At 43.7% G+C, this 17,742-nt stretch overlaps 1 protein-coding gene across 1 annotated transcript in view; it reads right to left on the reverse strand.

Moving 5' to 3' along the window:
- The window catches only part of pcloa (piccolo presynaptic cytomatrix protein a), a 55,971-nt gene that overhangs the window by 22,317 nt on the left and 15,912 nt on the right, over positions 1–17,742 (reverse strand). The window contains exons 4-7 of the mRNA XM_040152838.1: positions 13,155–13,358; positions 6,101–10,205; positions 4,215–5,758; positions 395–2,465 (exon numbers count right to left, since the gene is read on the reverse strand). Of these exons, the coding sequence (XP_040008772.1) occupies positions 395–2,465; positions 4,215–5,758; positions 6,101–10,205; positions 13,155–13,358 (7,924 nt within the window). The remainder of the gene's footprint in view (positions 1–394; positions 2,466–4,214; positions 5,759–6,100; positions 10,206–13,154; positions 13,359–17,742) is intronic.

Raw genomic sequence — 17,742 nt, forward strand, 5'->3', positions numbered from 1 at the left:
CACTGTAAAATGTCATGCAGCGAACTAATATAGGAAAATGTTATACAATATCTGGAATGCACACAGAAACACAGAGCATGCATAAAGATACATTCAAGCCCACCCTATGAGACATAGAGCGAAATGTACAAAGGCATGCATGCACACCAAATCTCAACAGTTACCAAATGTACCGACACCAGAAAATAAAAAGAAGATATATTAAACAAAGCTATGGTTGAACATGAAAACATGAAATGGTCAACAGACACATGCAGACTTTCAATAAATACATAATAGCTAAATATTATCCACATCAGTGCTAAATGCATGCAAGACAAACCATAACCAGATACTCTCAAGGATGAAACATTAAATAGGAAAAGAGTGACAGTGTGACAAGTCTGTTTTTTACCTTCACTATCTGACATGGTGCCCTGAAGGTCATCCAGAAGCACATAACCCCTACCCCTGGTTGGCTCTTCCCTGATATGTTGCTGCTGCTGGGAGTCCTGCAAGGACAGGCAGGAACCAAACTGGTCCCTTGAATCAGCTGAGATGGGTGGCAGAGGTCCTGCTGATGCACGGGCCATGCCCATAGGCTGCCCAACAGGGCTCAAGGGGCTCTCTTCCTCTGAGTTTTGGGCCACTATGGGTATTCGGCCACGTCCACTTTGCACAATAGGAAGGCTTGTGGGTTTGGTGCGACCAGAGGGGGTTTGATAGCTTGGTCCATCTCCAGATGCTTCACTGTCCCCTTTAAGCCTCAGTGAAGAGCTGGAAGGGTCCCTTTTGATAGACAAGTCCAGGCCATAGCAAGAAGTGGGCCTGGATGAGGGTCTTGAGCGGCTACCACTAGGATAAGCAGAGTCCAAACCCAAGCTCTGGCCCAAATTTAGTGACCCAGCCAAGTTGGCACCCAAGGTGGACCCAAGGTACTTTTGCTGCTCAGCAATATTCTTACGAAGGCCAAAGGTAATCTCATCCTGCATAAGCCGGCTGGATCTTGGAGATGCACTGGTAGACCCCAGATAGCTGGTATAGTCTGTTTCCAGACCTCTGCTGTCTGTAATAGAGGAATATTTGGAGGAGATTTTAGGATCTAATAGTGGAGTCTTATGTTTTTGGTACAACATAGATGCTGGGAGTTGTTTAGCTGCCTGTTTCTCTAGAGTAAGTCGACTAATGCTGTACTTTTCTGACTTTGGATAGTGTCTTTGGGAATAACTAGAGATCCCAGTGCTTGGGGTATAGTAGTGCTGGGAGAGACCTGTCAGTTGTTCTAAGTTTTCTGTCCCACCCGTACTTCTCCTAAACTCTTGCTTGAGCTGCTGCTTCAGGAGTTTCAGTTCATATGGTTCCTCCATTGTATCCTCTTCATCAGGGGTCTTTCCAAAAGTATGGAGTCTGGAAGTGGATCCAAGATAGTCGGTAGACCCCAGATCTGCAGCACTCCTTCGCAGCAGCTTTTCTGCCTTAGCTAGCTCCCTCTCAGCCAGACTATAAGATGAAGACAGACCTGTGGAGCCCTTAGCCAGTTCTGCAGCATCTTCCAGCAGCATGTAACTCCGAGGTGTATGGTGATCTACATCTGTGTAATAGGAATCAGAAACAGCTGACACGGGGCTACCTGCTATACTACCCACCTCCAAGGCTCTGAGGTCAAGGTGATTGCCATATTTGTCATACTTGACTCCCAGGTAAGCTGATGATGTGGGATCAGGCTGGCGACTAATGACATCATATTTAGTTGCATCCAGCTCTGAGAGGAGGGCTGCTTGTCTGGCAGCTTTCTGCTGCAACAAGAGCATCTGGTGGTAACTCTGCTGCTGGGAGCTAGTGAGCGAGGGGACAGAGGAATAGATCGAATGAGACTGGTAGGACTGGGGAGTCTGGTAGAGAGTCTGCTGGTATTGGCTTTGAGGGTACTGATACTGGGAGTACTTTCCATACTCGTGCTTGGTTTGAGGTGGGACAAAGTCATCCAATTCTGACTGAGGAGCTGTCCTAGGACGTTCAAGACCATGACCTTCAATCTCTTCATCATCACCACCTCCACGCCCACCTCTAGTCTCTCGGATGTTACTAACCTCACTATCTGACATGTAGTCTCTGTCCTCAGCAACACTCTGTAAGTACGCCCTTTCTCTCTTCTCTCTCTCTTTCAGTAGTGCATCTTTTCTCCGATTAATGCCCATCTCCAAGTACCTAAGTTTGGCATCAATCTCTTTCTCCTCCTCATCTAGCTCTGCTTGTCTTTTGCGGAGCTTAGAAGACTCACGTTCCACCAGATCTAGCTCACGATCAATGTCTTGTAGGATCTTGGCACGTGCCATGTTGGAATTGCGGCACATTCTTCGGCGGGCAGAACCAGTGCTGTATGCTGTCTGGCCACTGGTCGTTGACTCATCCTCTGAGGGTGGATTGGGAAGAGTCCGCTTCACTTTCTTTTGAGTGCCTGTTGGTGTGCCACCTGAGCCTTTCCCCTGAAGAAAAAATAAATGAAAAATTGATTAGCATTTCAGGAATTGTATTGAAGAGTTTTCTTTAACTCCAAAATAAATGAGTCAGGTGGTTATGTAGGCTTCAGAATTTGAAAAATGTCTTTCTCTTAACTGTATTACTCAGATAAAATTAGCTTGAGATAATTACTAAATTTTGCATGATTTTAATGATATACTAAAATTTTTAAAAAGGGGAAAAGGGCATCAATTCTGGTCTGTCTGTGGTGTTAATATAAAGTCATGACTCTAAATTAGGACATAAACATCTATTTCAATGTATAAAAGGGTTACTGGAAAACACAGTTTACTGATCACCTTTTGTGCACCTCAGTAGGATACAGTATGTAGTTCTGCCCATAAATTTTACTCACTACTCACTAAATTGTGCAATCCTAAGTGTAGTCTTAAAAGAAGTAATTCTTTCACATTAAGCCTCTATGGATCTCTGACAGTTCAATAATTTTCCTGCAAGCTTAGTTTATTTCCCATCCTTTTATGTATGTATGAGATTCTCAGCAGTGAACTGCTCAGGCAGAAAACCGATTTTCATACACCATGAGGGCCAGGAGCAACATAGGATGCCTAAGTGGGTATCCACAACCTATTCAGTTGCTTCTTTTATTTCTATGTTCCCCTATGTACACCACCAAACAAAAAATTCAATTACAGCTTTGCATGTTACTTTGAATGTTTTCATCACACATAATACAGTATTTAGGTATAAACGTATACTGTAATTCTTAAATGCAGCAGAATTTAGGTTTTTATGTACAGTATGTATTGGTATTAACATTCAAGTCTGCACTGAGTAACTTTTCTAATGTCTCTATGTCTAATTGTGAGGTTTGGTACATCTCTTGGGCTAAGGCCACACGGATGTACATGTTGGAAACAGCAGCAGTGTCTAGCATTAAATGCAGGATATCTGTTATAACAAGCATTACACTAATTTAAGTACAACTATATTTGCTTGTGTGCCAGGCCCAGAAAAATATTCTATAACTATACAAAGTAGGTCTTTTACTGAATCGCGATTCTATTCAATCTATAAAATTGTTATTTTTTCAATTGTTTCTCTGCATTTGCTTCATTCAACTGTTTAGGAGCATTAAGCATCGGTGCAGCAACCTGGGGGAACTTCCAGTTCAAAGGTCAGCTGTGTGGTGAAGAAAAATGGCAGCAGTATTCCCAGTACCTAACATGCATGCCATTCAGTATGATGTGCAAGTTTCTTCATGCAAACATGAAGAGGGCATGCAAACTATCCCGTGGGGTAGGAATGCTAACCACTGAGCCATCATGTAACTTGTGCTACATGATCATGACATGAAAAAGGATGGTTTTGTTGGTGTTGATTTATGGATAGTTTTATATGGAGCAGTAATTCTTGGACTGTTTTAATCCAAAGGAATAATATCTAAGAACTGAATTTATACTAGGTATAAAGTGAGCTTATATTGTTTCTTGTTTGCACTTGTGCTGGACAAATATTTACTCATGTGAGTGAAACAGTTAAATTCTGTAGCTGTAAGTAGATCACATTAATTCAAATGACTAGCTGAATAAAAATAGTGTAAAGCCTAATATCCTAATAAAACAAAGCTAAGAAGAAACTGCCATTGTTGAAACTACTGCTGTGGTATTTTATTTAGAAATTTGCTCAAACTAGAAATACCTTTCCATAAACAGCTGGACAACATTTTTAATTAAAGCGATACTTATAGCACTCACAGTATAGCTATCACCGCACTGGGTGCCAGATGTTGCCTTTTCTTCTCCTGTTGGACTCATAGGCTTAGGGTCAGACATGGATCTCTGCATGGCTTTTGGTCCCCTAGGACTTACTGGAGAGGCTTTTGATGGATCCGTACTTCCTTTTAGTTTTTGTGGGCTTGTATCGCCCAGTGATTTCTCATAGGACACAAACTCAAGGGATTTGCTAGGGGATATGCATGGGGATATGGGGGAATAGAGTACTTTCGGAGATTTAGGAGGGGCTTGAAGCGTAGAGGAATCAACTTTGAGGTTAGGAGACTGGCCTATTTCTAAGGGGGTAGGTCTTTTCTTTGGTGAGGTCCTTTCAGAATCTGATAGCTCCATCCTGGTGTCCATTCTAATGTTCCCCTCTGTATCTGTTTGTATAGAAATCTCAGTATGGGCTTGAAGCGACATCTCTGACTGTCCACCCCTATCACCCCTGGCCGTGCGTGGCCGGCTTTGTCGACCTCTGGTCTGAGCTTCCCATTCCTCTTGATCCTCATCATCAGTCTGCACACAACTGTCAACACTCTTTTTAGCACTTTTCTTTTTTCTCCCTGCTGTGTAAGCTTTGCTGACTGCCTCATCCTCTTCATCTGTCTGGCACCCACTATCTGTGATTTTTCGAGCCAGCACTGTGCCATCGGGTCCTAAGACAAGTGCCTCCTGCAGGCCATGCCGTGGTATGTCCCCAACTGGGTACATCTGACGTAACTTTTGCTCTTCCAGTTGCACACGCAGTTGCTCTTGGAGTCTCTGAATCTGCTCAAGCTGCTGCTGTTGTTGGGCATACGTTTCTTTCTGCATCATTAGGTGAGCCTGTCTTTCCTCTTGTTGTTGGGCCAGGATCTGCTGCTTCATGGCCTGCAGCTCTTCCAGTTCCTTCTGTACCAGGAGCTGTTCTTGCTCACGGAACCGCTGAATCTCCTGGCGCTCCCATTCTAATTCCTCAGCGAGGCGCTGCTGCTTGAGTTTCTCCATCTCTAGCCTCTCGCGTTCTGCATGATACTGGCCATCACCAGGAACCATGGGTGAAGACAGAGCTTCCAGTGAAGCCGCTATGGCCTCCAGGGACGCATCAGTGTAGGTGTCAAGGGATAAAGAGGTTGTTGCTGTGGTGACAGCATTGGCAGCAGTAGTACCCACTCTAGAGATCTCCAGATTGAGTGGGGTATCTCCTTGTTCTTCTGTTGCAGTAGTGGAAATGGTGGACAGGAAACTGTGGGATCGTGTAAGTGGCAAGTTCTGGAGGTTGGACAGGGAAGGCATGGTGTCACTGGTATGCATACTTGACAGGGTGTTGTATGTTGTACTAAAGATGGATCCGGGTTGGGTGGTAATGGCATACGTAGATGGGATTGGTGCTGCCACAGATGAATAGACCACCCCATTTGATGACCTTAAAACACTGCTTGTACCAAAGAGTGTACCAGCAGCACTTGTAACTCTGGCTTGGGAATAGGGTGGAATTGTCATTCCTGCGTAAGTCCCTTTTTTGGAGTAGTCAACAGCTTCACCTGTCAAAAGTCAAAAAATATCAGTTGAGTCCAAATAATGCAGACTTATTCAATGTTGACGCAAGCCATGCCTTATCCAAATTATGAAAAAAGGGTTTAAAAGGGAAAAAAACCCTCCAATGTCGAGAGGTGCAGCAAGCATAAACAAAATGTACAGTAACAGCATGCAGGCACATGCAAAAGTATTATGATGACAGAACAAACAAACAAAAAAAAATTGTCCATGCAAAACAAAACAAGAAGCAAAAACAAACAAACAATGATTGCCACATTAGCCATGAATAAGTAGTGGCAGTTCGAAGTGACATTTAAGTGACAGGTCTGCAATGTCACTGCACTGACCTGCATCAGAAATCTTTGCTGAGGTAAGATCTACTGCACCCTCTGTGGTGCCGATGAAATTATAGCTGTTCTTACTCTTATAAAAGAAAAGGCCAGCTTCTGCTAAGTTAGTGTCTGACATCGATGGTTTAATTCCACCAAAACCTCTCATGCCGTAAGGTGATCGGTCATACTGATAATGGTCATCACGATATCCAAAACGGTCTTCAGGCAGAGGTGTGGTAGGTTGCTGAGTAGTGCAGCTTCCAGCAAATGGTAGCTTGTACACAACATCACAGCATACAGCTCTTTTTCCTGCGGTCAGATCCACTGGTTTGCCATCATCATCTGTGATTACAGCTGTGACCACTTCTGTAGAAGCACCATCCACTGATACCATAGTGTTGAATGGTTTTGTTGTGGTAAGGTCAACAGCTCCTGCCACTGTGGTTGTACCTGTAGATAATCCATTGGCAGCACAACTTGCTACGGAAGTTGGTGCAATAGTGACAGGGGTGGTTTGGAAAGTTCCTCCACCTGTGCTTGATCCAACTGAGAGGTTAATAGGGATCTCTGTACCAACATGAGTGGAGGGCTGGGAATCAATTGGCCGATATCTGATTTGAGAGACAGGCTCAAATGCTTTATTTTTTGTTAGCTGAAGGGGCACTGAAGATGCTTGAGAGGTATCTACATTGTCACTTTGCTGAATTGTTGCAGCACAGGTCACAATGGTGATACTATCAGTCACTATAGAAACAGTAGATGATTCCACACTGAGGTTGACCACAGGTGACTGCACTGCACTGATCTGACGATTGACATCAGTCACAAAGGACTGGCGTCTTGAGTCTAGGCCAGCAGACAGATCAACCCCGTTCATGTCTGATTCGGGGTCCGCCTTCATAGTCCTAAGATCTACGACCTCAGAAGGTTGGAAGGCCTGTCCATTCTGTGCAAGCAATTGGGGCTTGGGTTTCTCCATCGAGATTGGGACACCATTTGCCCTTGGAGCTGGCACTGGTGGTGGTGTCCTTTCATGAACAACAGAGACAGTTGTCCTTTGGACTTCTGTGGTGACCACCTGAGAGATGAGGTTAGGCATAACCACTGGTGGCTGCGCTGAGGCAGATATAGCCTCAAATATGTGACAAGAACTAGATACATGTTTTTCTGGGCCACAAATTTCTTGACTTTCAATGGATTCTGTGACTCGTGTGTATGCCAGAGGCACCCTGGTTGTTTGAGGAGGGGTTGGTTGTGGATGCTGCTGTGTATATGAGTGAGGTTGAGGCTGTGGTTGGTGATAACTTTGGGGCTGAGCTTGGTGTGAAGGAGTTGCTGGGCCAGGGCTAGAGGGAGCTTGAGTTGAGACACTGTCTACTGGAGAGCTGGGCTGAGATGGCAGTGTGATGACCACATATGTGTCACGAAGATTGCTGGCATATCTTGGAGAAGAAGGAGACTTTGGTGAGGGTTGAAACGACTTGCTCTCAGAAGAGGGGCTCAGATTCAGGGCTATTTCTGTAGGACCAGTGGGAAGTACAGTGGGTCTTGGTGGATGGGGGGCATGGGCGGGTGAAGACGGCTGTGAGCCAGGCTTTGGTGCAATTGGCGGTTTGACACCATGACCTGGTCTGTGGCTATCAGCAATCCCAGCAGGAATGGATGGCTTTCGGGGAACAGGAGGGGGAACATGAGGTTTGTAGGTTGGTGTAACTGCTTGTCTTGTAGGCGGTCCTTGGGCTGTAGTCATAGCAACTGCCTCTGGTCTGACTGGAGTTGCTGAAGCCTGAGGTGGAAGTGGAACTGGAGGTTTCCTGGGAAAAACAGTAGGTTTTGGGGGGGTGGGAGGAGGCAGTGGTGGTGCAACAGGTACTTCTGCTTTTTCCTGAGAATTAGCCCTACGCAAGACGCTTGGCTTCGGGGGCACAGGTGGGGCGGTTGACACTACACTGGGAATACTGGGTGTGTACTGGGGGACTGTGGGCAAGGGTGATACACTGGCAATCACAGAAGTTGACATTCTTTGGAGTGCACTAGATAAGTCCACAACATCAGCCTGGGATGTTACGATTGTGGTGTGAGGTTGCTGATCCAATGTGGATGATGGAAGAGACTCAGAAAACACTGTATCAGGCTCAGTTTCTTTTGCTGATGTCGTGTCTGATACAGAAGATATCTCCTCTTCCTTTTTAATTATACTCTCATCATCAGAAGACAACTCTCCTGAAGAGCACTGTGTCACCTTTAAGTCTGGGATGGGGTGGAGTGCCCTTCTAGATGCAGTGGCTTCGACTTCTGGCTCCTGCTGAGTTGGACTTGTTCCAGGAGTCAGAACTCTTTTCATTAGCTCTTCATAGGCAGTTTCAGCATCCAACAATGGCTTCCCATCTTTTCCCAGTGTTAACGTACTGCTTTTGGTGAGGGTATTTTCAGCAGGTTGCAACACAATTTCTGGATTAGTGCTTTCCTTTTTTGGCTGCATATTTTGATATTCATGCTCTAGCTGCATGAATTCCTTCCTCTTCTTTATCATGTCTTCATAAACTTCATCTGGTGATCTCAGCTTTTTGGGCTGAGCAGGAACAACAATCTTCTCTGGCTCTCCCAGGTCAGCTGTGGAATTGTCAATAAGAGAGGCATACGCATAGTCTTCAATGAGCATTCCTCCGTAAAGGGACTCTTTTCCTGGTTGAATCTCACCTCTGTCAAGTGTTGGAGACTTAGCCCTCAGAATTATTTCCTCATAAGCCTCATCAGCAGATTTAAGAGTTTTTTTCTGTTGTTTATCAGTATTTTGATCATCTGTTGGGGAGTGAAGAGATACTGATGTAGGCAGTTGATAAGTTTTCTGGACTGCTGCGATCTTTGAGGCATGGATTTCAAACCCCTCAGAATCTGATTCAATACTTGGGGAGAAATCAGAGCAGGATGATCGTCTGATCTCCTCCATTTCAGCCTCTTGCCTCAGTTCTTCAGTTGGCGAGGCATCTTCAATGGGGGAAAGGTTGCTTGGTGGTGTCTTTGGACGCTCTCGCCTCCTATGGGCTCGAATCTCTTCTTTGTCTTTCTTGGATTTTTTCCCAGAACCTTTCTGTTTTTCTTGCTCCCTGAGCAGCTCCTCTTCTTCCCGCAACTCTTCTTCCTCAGAAGAGTCTTCAATAGTTGGCAGCATTTGACCAGGTTGTCTGTGTTTGGCTTTCCTGTGTTGTTTACCCTCGTCAGAACGGATATGGCTGGGACTGCTACTGTCACTGTCTTCATCCAGTGATGAGAGGGAGGTTGGGGATGTCCCAGGGGTGAAGCTGGATGCATGTAGACTGGAAGACCCCTCACCTCTAGACCGATCATCTGGAGAGTCTGTAAGGCTTTCCATTTCAGGCTCTCCATCATCATTAGTTATGCGCATAGGGCTGCTGGTTGCATTCAGCTCCATACTTTGGAATTTGCGAATTGCAGTACCACTTTGATGCTCCTCTTCTTTTGTTTCTGGTCCCTCCTTTTTGTCTATATCAAGTTTATCCAATGAGCCATGGAGTTGCTTATCTTCTCCATCATCTGGACATATAGTGCTTTTCTTGGTAAGTCGCCTGACTTTTCCTGATGTGTTCCTCTCTACAGCCTCTGTTTTCTTCTGTTCCATTCGTTTCTTCTCATCCTCTCTGATCTTTCGCTGGATTAGGTTTTCTTCATCAGACGGGGAAGCATCCTCATTTTCACTCATTTCCATTATCTGTTTTCGGATAAATTCCTCATCATCCCCTGACATCGGGCTCTCTTTTCCAAAGCTTTCACTGCTATCATCCAGGGAATCTGCCCTGACATCCATGGGCACAAGGAGCTTTTTCTTTGTGGTACCTTTGGTATTCTTCTCAGAAAGTTCTCTGTCATCTTCTGAGCTAGGCGAATTAGGTGAGAGAGGAATGACCTCTAATTTACGTCTGGTTTTTAGGGTGTCTGTTAGGTTCTCCTCCTCATCCTTTGATTGTGTGCTTGCCTGGGCCTCAAGAATGGGAAGGACTGTATTTTCCAGCTTTGCTAGATCTGATGGGCTGGTGGGACTGCTCTCCTTTGCGGCCATTTCTTTCTCTCCAGGCTCTTTCAAGGTCTCCACCATTTTCACCTGTTGGATTGAAATAAGATAGAAATAAGTTTTTCCCCTCAGATATTGCACTAGAAAATGAAAATATCTAAACTGAAAATTTTGAGCTTGTTAGTTGTGCACTGTTTGGAGGTACAGTTTAGTTTAATTTTAATTATTTCTGTGTATGAATCACTAAGCATTCGGAGAAGCCTAGGAGATGGAAATTTGAGGCATTTTCAAATGCTTTTTAGTATGTAAAGAATTACAGTTCAAATGATTTGCCAGCTACAACACAAGTTCCACTCTTTAGGAATGTGAAACATATAGTCTGTAATCAAAGCACTTCAGCCATACAACTGATTTCCACATGTCCCTAAATACATTATTTATATATAACAGAAAAAAAGCAAATTATGTACAAAGATAATCATATAATCTACCACCACTTGTGCTTAATACAATGGTCACCTCAGCGCCTGCATCTTCATCACTGGACTTTCCCAGAGGTTGAGCTTTAGCTTCCTTTTTCTCCACATTAGTGTTCTCCTCTGGGCCTTTGTGCGGTTCACTAACTACAGAGACTGGGATTTCAGGTTCTGCTACAGGGACTGAAGCTACTGATACCGACATACCTCCATTTTCAAAAGCTGTCACTGATACTTTATCCTTCTTTGATATTGTGTTCTCTCCTACATCAAACTGTGCAGTGCCATCTTTGTTACAGACTGTGCTTGCCTCTGATGATGAAATAGTTTTCTGGATTTTGCCAGCAAAAGGTTGTGAATCACCCGCTTTTTTGTCAAGTTCTGCTTCCTTGTCTTTGATTGACAGCTCAACAACTTTCTCGAGCTGTTTCTCATCACTGCCTGTCAGAGCTAATGTCTCCCTTTCTACCTCATGTAGATTTTCAGCAATATAGTTTGTCTTTTGTGAACCAGCTTCTGTCTCATCCTGAATGAGATTCTCTTCACAGGCTTGATCTCTGACTTCTGTCTCACTAATAACAGCTGAGGATGAAACCATTTCTATACTTTGCACTGGCTCCTTGACACTGACCTTTTCTTGCTCTTTAGAATCAGTAGGTGGGAGAACAGACAAAACCACTGCTTTCTCAGGTTTATCGTCTGCTTTTAACATGATATCTAGAGATGTCTGCTTTTCCTCCTCCTGCACTACACTCTCTGCTTTGACCATAGGCTTTTCTTTCTCCTCTGACTTCTCTGGCAATGATACTGTCTCAACAAGGCTTTCCTCGGCAGGTGATGGTTCATAGTTTGTTCCAGGTTTTATCTCTTTATGTATCTGTATCTCTTCTTTTGGGATTTCTTCAGCGACAGCCTGAGCTGGCTCTCTTGCTGTTTCTGATTCTTTCCTCTCTATTACAGGACAAACTTTCTCCGTTTCAGTAGATGAGGGTGCTAGACTTGATTCTGCTTTATTAACCTCTTCCTCTAAAGATTTCTGGTCATTTGCCTTCTCAATTGTGTCCTGTTCAGTTGCCTCTTCTTCAAAAGCTTTCCCTTCATCAGCTTTTACCTCAGTAGCCCTCTCTGCAGCTGCATTCCTCTGAACTGCCTCATCTTCAAAGGCTTTGCCATTACATGATTCAATCTTAGTGCCTGCCCTCTCAATAGTCCTCTCTCTAACAGTTTCTTTTTCAACAACTCTCTCCTCGACACTTTTTTCCTCAGCAGTGTCCTTGGTTTCCTCCCCAGTCCTCTCATGTATTTCCTGCTTAACTGTTTCCCCTCCAATAACAACTTTCTCAAAAATATTTTTCTCAAAAAGAGCTGTGGTTTCTGCTCCACCTGGAGCAACAGACGGTGACTTATCTTCTGGGTTAAGTTGCGAAGGCTCCTTACCTTTTTCTATGGGTTTGTTTTCCCCTTCGTTAGCCTGACTTTTCTCTTCTGAAGCTGAGACAGGATTGTTTTCTGACACTACTGAAGAACTTTCAGATTCTTTGAATTTTGCTGGTTCTTGTTTAAATTCTTGCTGGGTCTCGTCAGGTTTACGGACCTCAACATTGTCAACATGGTCTACAGGAGAAACATTTTCTACAACCTCAACTAGAGGATGAAGAGAATCATCTGTAAGTGCTGGCTTCTCTATTATTGCTTCTGGTTCTGCCTTTATTACTACAGTGACTTCATTACTGACAAGGACTGCTTGAGTTGCTTTTTGTTCATCTATCTGGGATTTCTCAGTTTGCTTACCAAGTTCTGTATCTAATATTTTCTCCTCATTTACATTTGTAGCTGTAGAATTGGACATTGAATCAAGGTGAATTGAAACTTCCTGTGCGATTACTTCAGCGATTAAGACAGGCTTTGGCTCAACCGAATTTGTTGTCACTTCTGCAAGCTTTTCTGGGGTGGGCTCCACTTTCTCCTTTTCCACCAGGGGAACTGTAGATTCACTCTGAGTAATCTTGGGATTTGGCTCTATTTGTGCCTCAGCAGGGACTGTTGTCTTGTCTAAACCTGTATTAGTCGATAGATTTTGCGCCTTTTCCAAAGGAAGAGAAAGATCCTCTGTCGCATTCACAGAGCTAATCTGTTGTTGCTCAACTGCTGGGATCTCACTGACAGGTACACTCTGTGCTTGTTCAACATTTGATGGCTCTATTTTAGAGCAACAATGGTCCTCTGCTGCTTTCTCAGAGCTACTCTGTTGTTGCTCAACTGCTGGGATTTTATTGACAGTTGCACTTTGTGCTTGTTGATCATAATTAGAGCTGTATTGCTGTTGCTCATCTGGTGGGATTGCAGGGATACGCTCAGCTACACCTTCTAAAACTTGAGCTTCTTGTTCAGGATGAATTACAGGCTCATACACTTGTTCAGCTGCTAGTGGTTGTTTTTGTTCATTTAACTGTGGTGTTTCCTGAGGGATGCTATCAGGAGGAGGGGCACTAACAGAAAGAGAGGCATCATGATCAGTTGAAATTAATGCACTATCAGGTGTGGGAATGGTTGTGGGCGCTACCTTGGTCTCAGGAGCTGGTGGGGTTAGGTCTGCTGCTTCTACTACAGGTTTGCTATCTACAGCAGCAGGGGTAGGGGTGGCAGAGGGGGCAGGAGCAGGAGCAGGTGGCTGCTTCTTTGGGGAAGCCATGGATGGAGGTGGCATCTCTCCCAGCTGGCCTGACACGGCTCTTTGGGTCTGACAGTTGAGGCAAAGCCATTCTTTCTGTAAGACAAAGATATGTACAGATTGTTAGAAATTATTGAATCTTAAAAACGGCTTCCTGCAATATGGTATTTACCACTAAATTATAGAACAAGTAACTGGCATAGATCTGTTTAGAGAGTATGTGTGAAGTGCCTGGTTTGAATTAGACAAAATTACTTGACAACACTGCTGAAACAAATAACACAGTTATGTGAAAAAAAATGTTTCTACATAGCTAAAACGTCACTGTGACGAGACATCAGTGTAACTACTTCTATTTCCAGGGAAGCTTTTACATTTATGGAAGTTAAGAGATAGGCCCATGCATAATGCATGGTAATGGGACAGGGGTTTACCAAGGCATGTCAGAAAGGGTTGGGTGGCCTATGGAAACATTTCATTAAGCAGATTTAAAAGACAGACGGTGTTTGAATGGTATGCATATTTGTATACATGCTTTAAATATGACAATAGAACATGCGCATATCCTAAACCTGTTTTTAACCTTGGCCTGTTGATTCAATCACTTACAAACAATCAATGTTGAAAAAACAAAGACTTTCTGCATGAGTAAAGTGTGAGTCAGTGAACCACAACTGTTTTTCCCAAGACTAGTACAAGTATAGTACTTTGTAAAATAATTAAACCATAATCAACTCCTTAAAAATCACCTGGGATGCAGTCTTTACCCAAATCTTAACAGTGTTGCCGCTTGCAACGGAAGAAGAATCTCTTGCTCTGCTAAATCTGTCCTGTCATGTCTATCTCATCTGTGTTGGGTATTCCCAGGTACTTACTTAAACACAGGGCTATAAAAGGAACATACCTAGGCTGAAGGCCCAGCTGGGGGCTGTAACTCAAAGGCTGCAGCTATTATTGGAGTTTAATATCCAGTACTTTTGCTTTAAGTGGAAATAAAAGTGATGATAAACAATCAGCATGTTGGGATTTGAGAAAAAAAAATACTGCTATAGCTATAAACAGTGCCAACACACATACCCACTCAGTCACACTGGGCAACACTCATCTGTGTCACACACCACTTGCATACACACATATACAGTGACTTTCAGAAGAGGTAATAGTCGGCATGTTTTCAACAAGCCTCCACTCTGACGTAAACACCTCATTTCACGTCTCGCCAAGTTTTATGACATCCCCCCGCAAAAGAATTCCTTTTTTTGGCTTAACAGCGGGGTTTAGGGTTTATGCTAAATTCGGGGTGCTTCAGAGAAGATCACAGCCTACATGTTAAGCCATGCTGCAGACGAACCAGCTCTCTCCAAGTGTCAACTCTCAAGTCACACTGAGAAAGAAACAGGGAGACAGGAGGAGGACGGAAGAACAAGAGTGGGAGAATGTTGCAGCAGCACAGTCAGGGTAAATAAGGCATGAGCCACCTTGTTAGAGTCCATGCCTAAACAGTGGGAAGCTTACACTTGAGAGAATGAAACGCCTGCATACAAATGTCAGTGGCATGTACCAAACGACAATTTGAAAAGGCAGCAAAAATGTTCATAGTAGAGTGTACTTTAGAGATATTTTAGAGTGTCCATGAAACTGTACGTGAAGGATACAGACAGGTGGACAGGAACGAACGCAAAAAAAAAAAAACCATACAGAAATGCGAGTGGTCTAGCCATATCTAAGGTTTGCTGACATTAATGAGTTGCCTTCCCAAATCGATATAAATCCAGTTAATCCTTATGCATGACGATGGACACAGTACACATGCGAGTTCATTTGTGTGTGTGTGTGTGTGTGTGTGTGTGTGTGTGTGTGTGTGTGTGTGTGTGTGCATGTGCGTGTACCAGCATGTGCTATCAACATGACCCCACCCACCTGTCCCTACTGGGAGGACTTGAGTTGGGAGTTGCTTCAGCTTGACGGCTCTATCAGTTAAACCAGAGAGAACAGGCCCTGAGAGCCTGAGAGATGGCCACGGATAGGATTTGTTAAAAACCCACTCAGTCATACAGTTGGTCAGCCTCAGCCACTTCAGAGCCAGTCATCACCGACATTAGCAATGCATCAAAACAGGCACACTTTAGCTTTTACTGCTGCCTCTAAAACAATCGATCAATGTGTTTCTTCAACTGTCTTTCTAACCTCATGGTGGCAGTTACAAGAAAATTCAGGGGATCACTGAAATCATTTGGATTCAATATCTGCGCACCATAGGTTGATATCTGTATGAAATTTCATTACCAGCCATCCACTAAAATACAAATTAGGAAGCGCTTGGATGAGACAGCAATCTGACACAAAAGAGGTTCTCCTAGTGCATAGGTAGGAAGTCCATGTCCACAAAAAAGGATAATGAATTCACCCAAGAATCCATCAAATAGTTGTTAAGATAGTTAAAATAACAATAATTCAACCTCATGGTGGCACTAGTCAAAAGTTCACAAGAATCATTAGACCTCATCATCTGGGGACCATGAATTTCGTTACTAAATTTCATGGCAATCCATCAAAAAGTTTTTTCCAGTAATAATCAGTAGCTTCAGCTTTACTTAGAATCCCCAGTACCACCTCACCCATCACAAATTTCACTTATAGAGAGAATCCACAGGGTCTGAATTAACAGGGATGGTACGCTCTTCTTTCGAAACATTGCCTTGCAATTAACGCTAACGAGACAGGTGTATTTATATAATATTTATCTATAACAATCATTCTTACTGTAGCTTTCAAATAAATGTGACATGCCTGTGTGTATCTCTCTCTGTCTGCTGTGATGAGTTCTGCAAAGAACATGTATTCAGAAAAGCAGGCGAGTCACTCACCATCTCACGAAGACATTTTCTAGCATCACATGTGCATGGATACCAAGGAGCTGACACATACCAACACCCACGGAGATAGGTTTGTGACAGTGTTGATGACAGACATATACTCAGATAGAAGGAATGAAATACCTTGGAAGAAAATGACAACTAGCTCTCTCTTCCGACATGATACTCTCAAAAAAAAAAAAAAAAATGAGATCACACATGAATGACTGCAGCAAGGTTTAGTGTGATTGCTCCAAACTTTCCGTCTTCTTCAAACTTCCTCCAAGGACATAAAGAGATGACAAACTGAAAACCGCAGACAGCAACCAGATATTGGGACAAGATTAGCTGTACCCATGTTTGGTTATTTTTTCCACATGGGAACTGGAGCCTTATGAAGGTCGGTGCAGCTCTTTGATTAAGACCAGGGTTTCTACAAGGGTTTTACCCAGCTAAATTTAGACAGAGCCTGGCACAAAGTTGGAGAGGTAGAAGATCTAGAGGATGGTAGGACAGATGAATAAAGACAGATGAGAGGACAGAGAATGAGAGAGGTAGAGGAAATTTGAGGACGTGAGAAGAAAAGGGTGATAATGGTGTGTGAGACAGGGGTAGGATCAGAATTAAACAAAAGACAGGAGGAGAAAAGCTGTCTCTAGCCCTTGCTCACTTCCATTCATCTCCATGTTCTCCCTTTCAGACCTGTCATTCTTTATCCGCTCACAAGATGTCCGTGGACTTTTTTCCTGTTTACTATTCCGCTTGCTCACCTGTTCTAATCTCTAATCACCTGAACTTCCCTCCCCAATCACACACCTGAACCAAATTCCCAAACCAGCCAAGCTGCTATTTAAGCCTGCCATTTTCACCAGTTCATTTTGTCGGATCATCTGCTTATGTTCCTGTCGTTTTCCCTGTGTTTCTGCTTGTCCACTCCTCTATCCTGTAAACATCATTAAAGTATCTTTAACTGAATCTGCCTGCTTTTTCAGGCTGCATTTGGGTCCTCCCAGCCTGTCTTGCTTTCATCAGCTGTGACAAAAGGAGCATGATGTATTGAGGAACAAAAGGGTGAAGCACTGGAAGAGAAGGAACTTAAGGGTCATTGGAGGTGACTCAACACCAGCTACTGCCAACAAACTTGACATTATGCTGGGAAGTCAGAACAAGCTGCCGTTCATGATGACGCTAAGAATGACCTTAAAAATGTTACAGGGCAAGGTTGGGTGAGGCAGGAGTTGCTCAGTGACCACAAGGCACCTATGCCAGAGGCCTCTTTGGAGGTACAGGATTTTCCACTCCAGAATCCCCTGAGAATTTGCACAGTTTCACAGACTCCCACTCAAGGACGGATACTAGGGGAGGTGGGCCACCCAGCTCTGATTAGAGGGCGTTAACATTCTTTTTTTAAATTTAATTTCATGAAGTAAATAAGTCCCAAATGGTGACTCTATGACAGCATTGGCCTTGTAAGGTTCAGGATGATTTAAAACAGTAGATGCCGTGCCATGTTCAACCAATAAAATGCAGATTTTTATAACCTTGGAATGAAATGTCAATATTAACACCAGCATTGATGTGACGCACAGTAAAGTCATACAATTTAGTTTAGAGCTCAAACAACA

The sequence above is a fragment of the Xiphias gladius genome, chromosome 2 (genome assembly GCF_016859285.1).
Source record: "Xiphias gladius isolate SHS-SW01 ecotype Sanya breed wild chromosome 2, ASM1685928v1, whole genome shotgun sequence".
Classification (NCBI taxonomy): Eukaryota; Metazoa; Chordata; class Actinopteri; order Istiophoriformes; family Xiphiidae; genus Xiphias; species Xiphias gladius.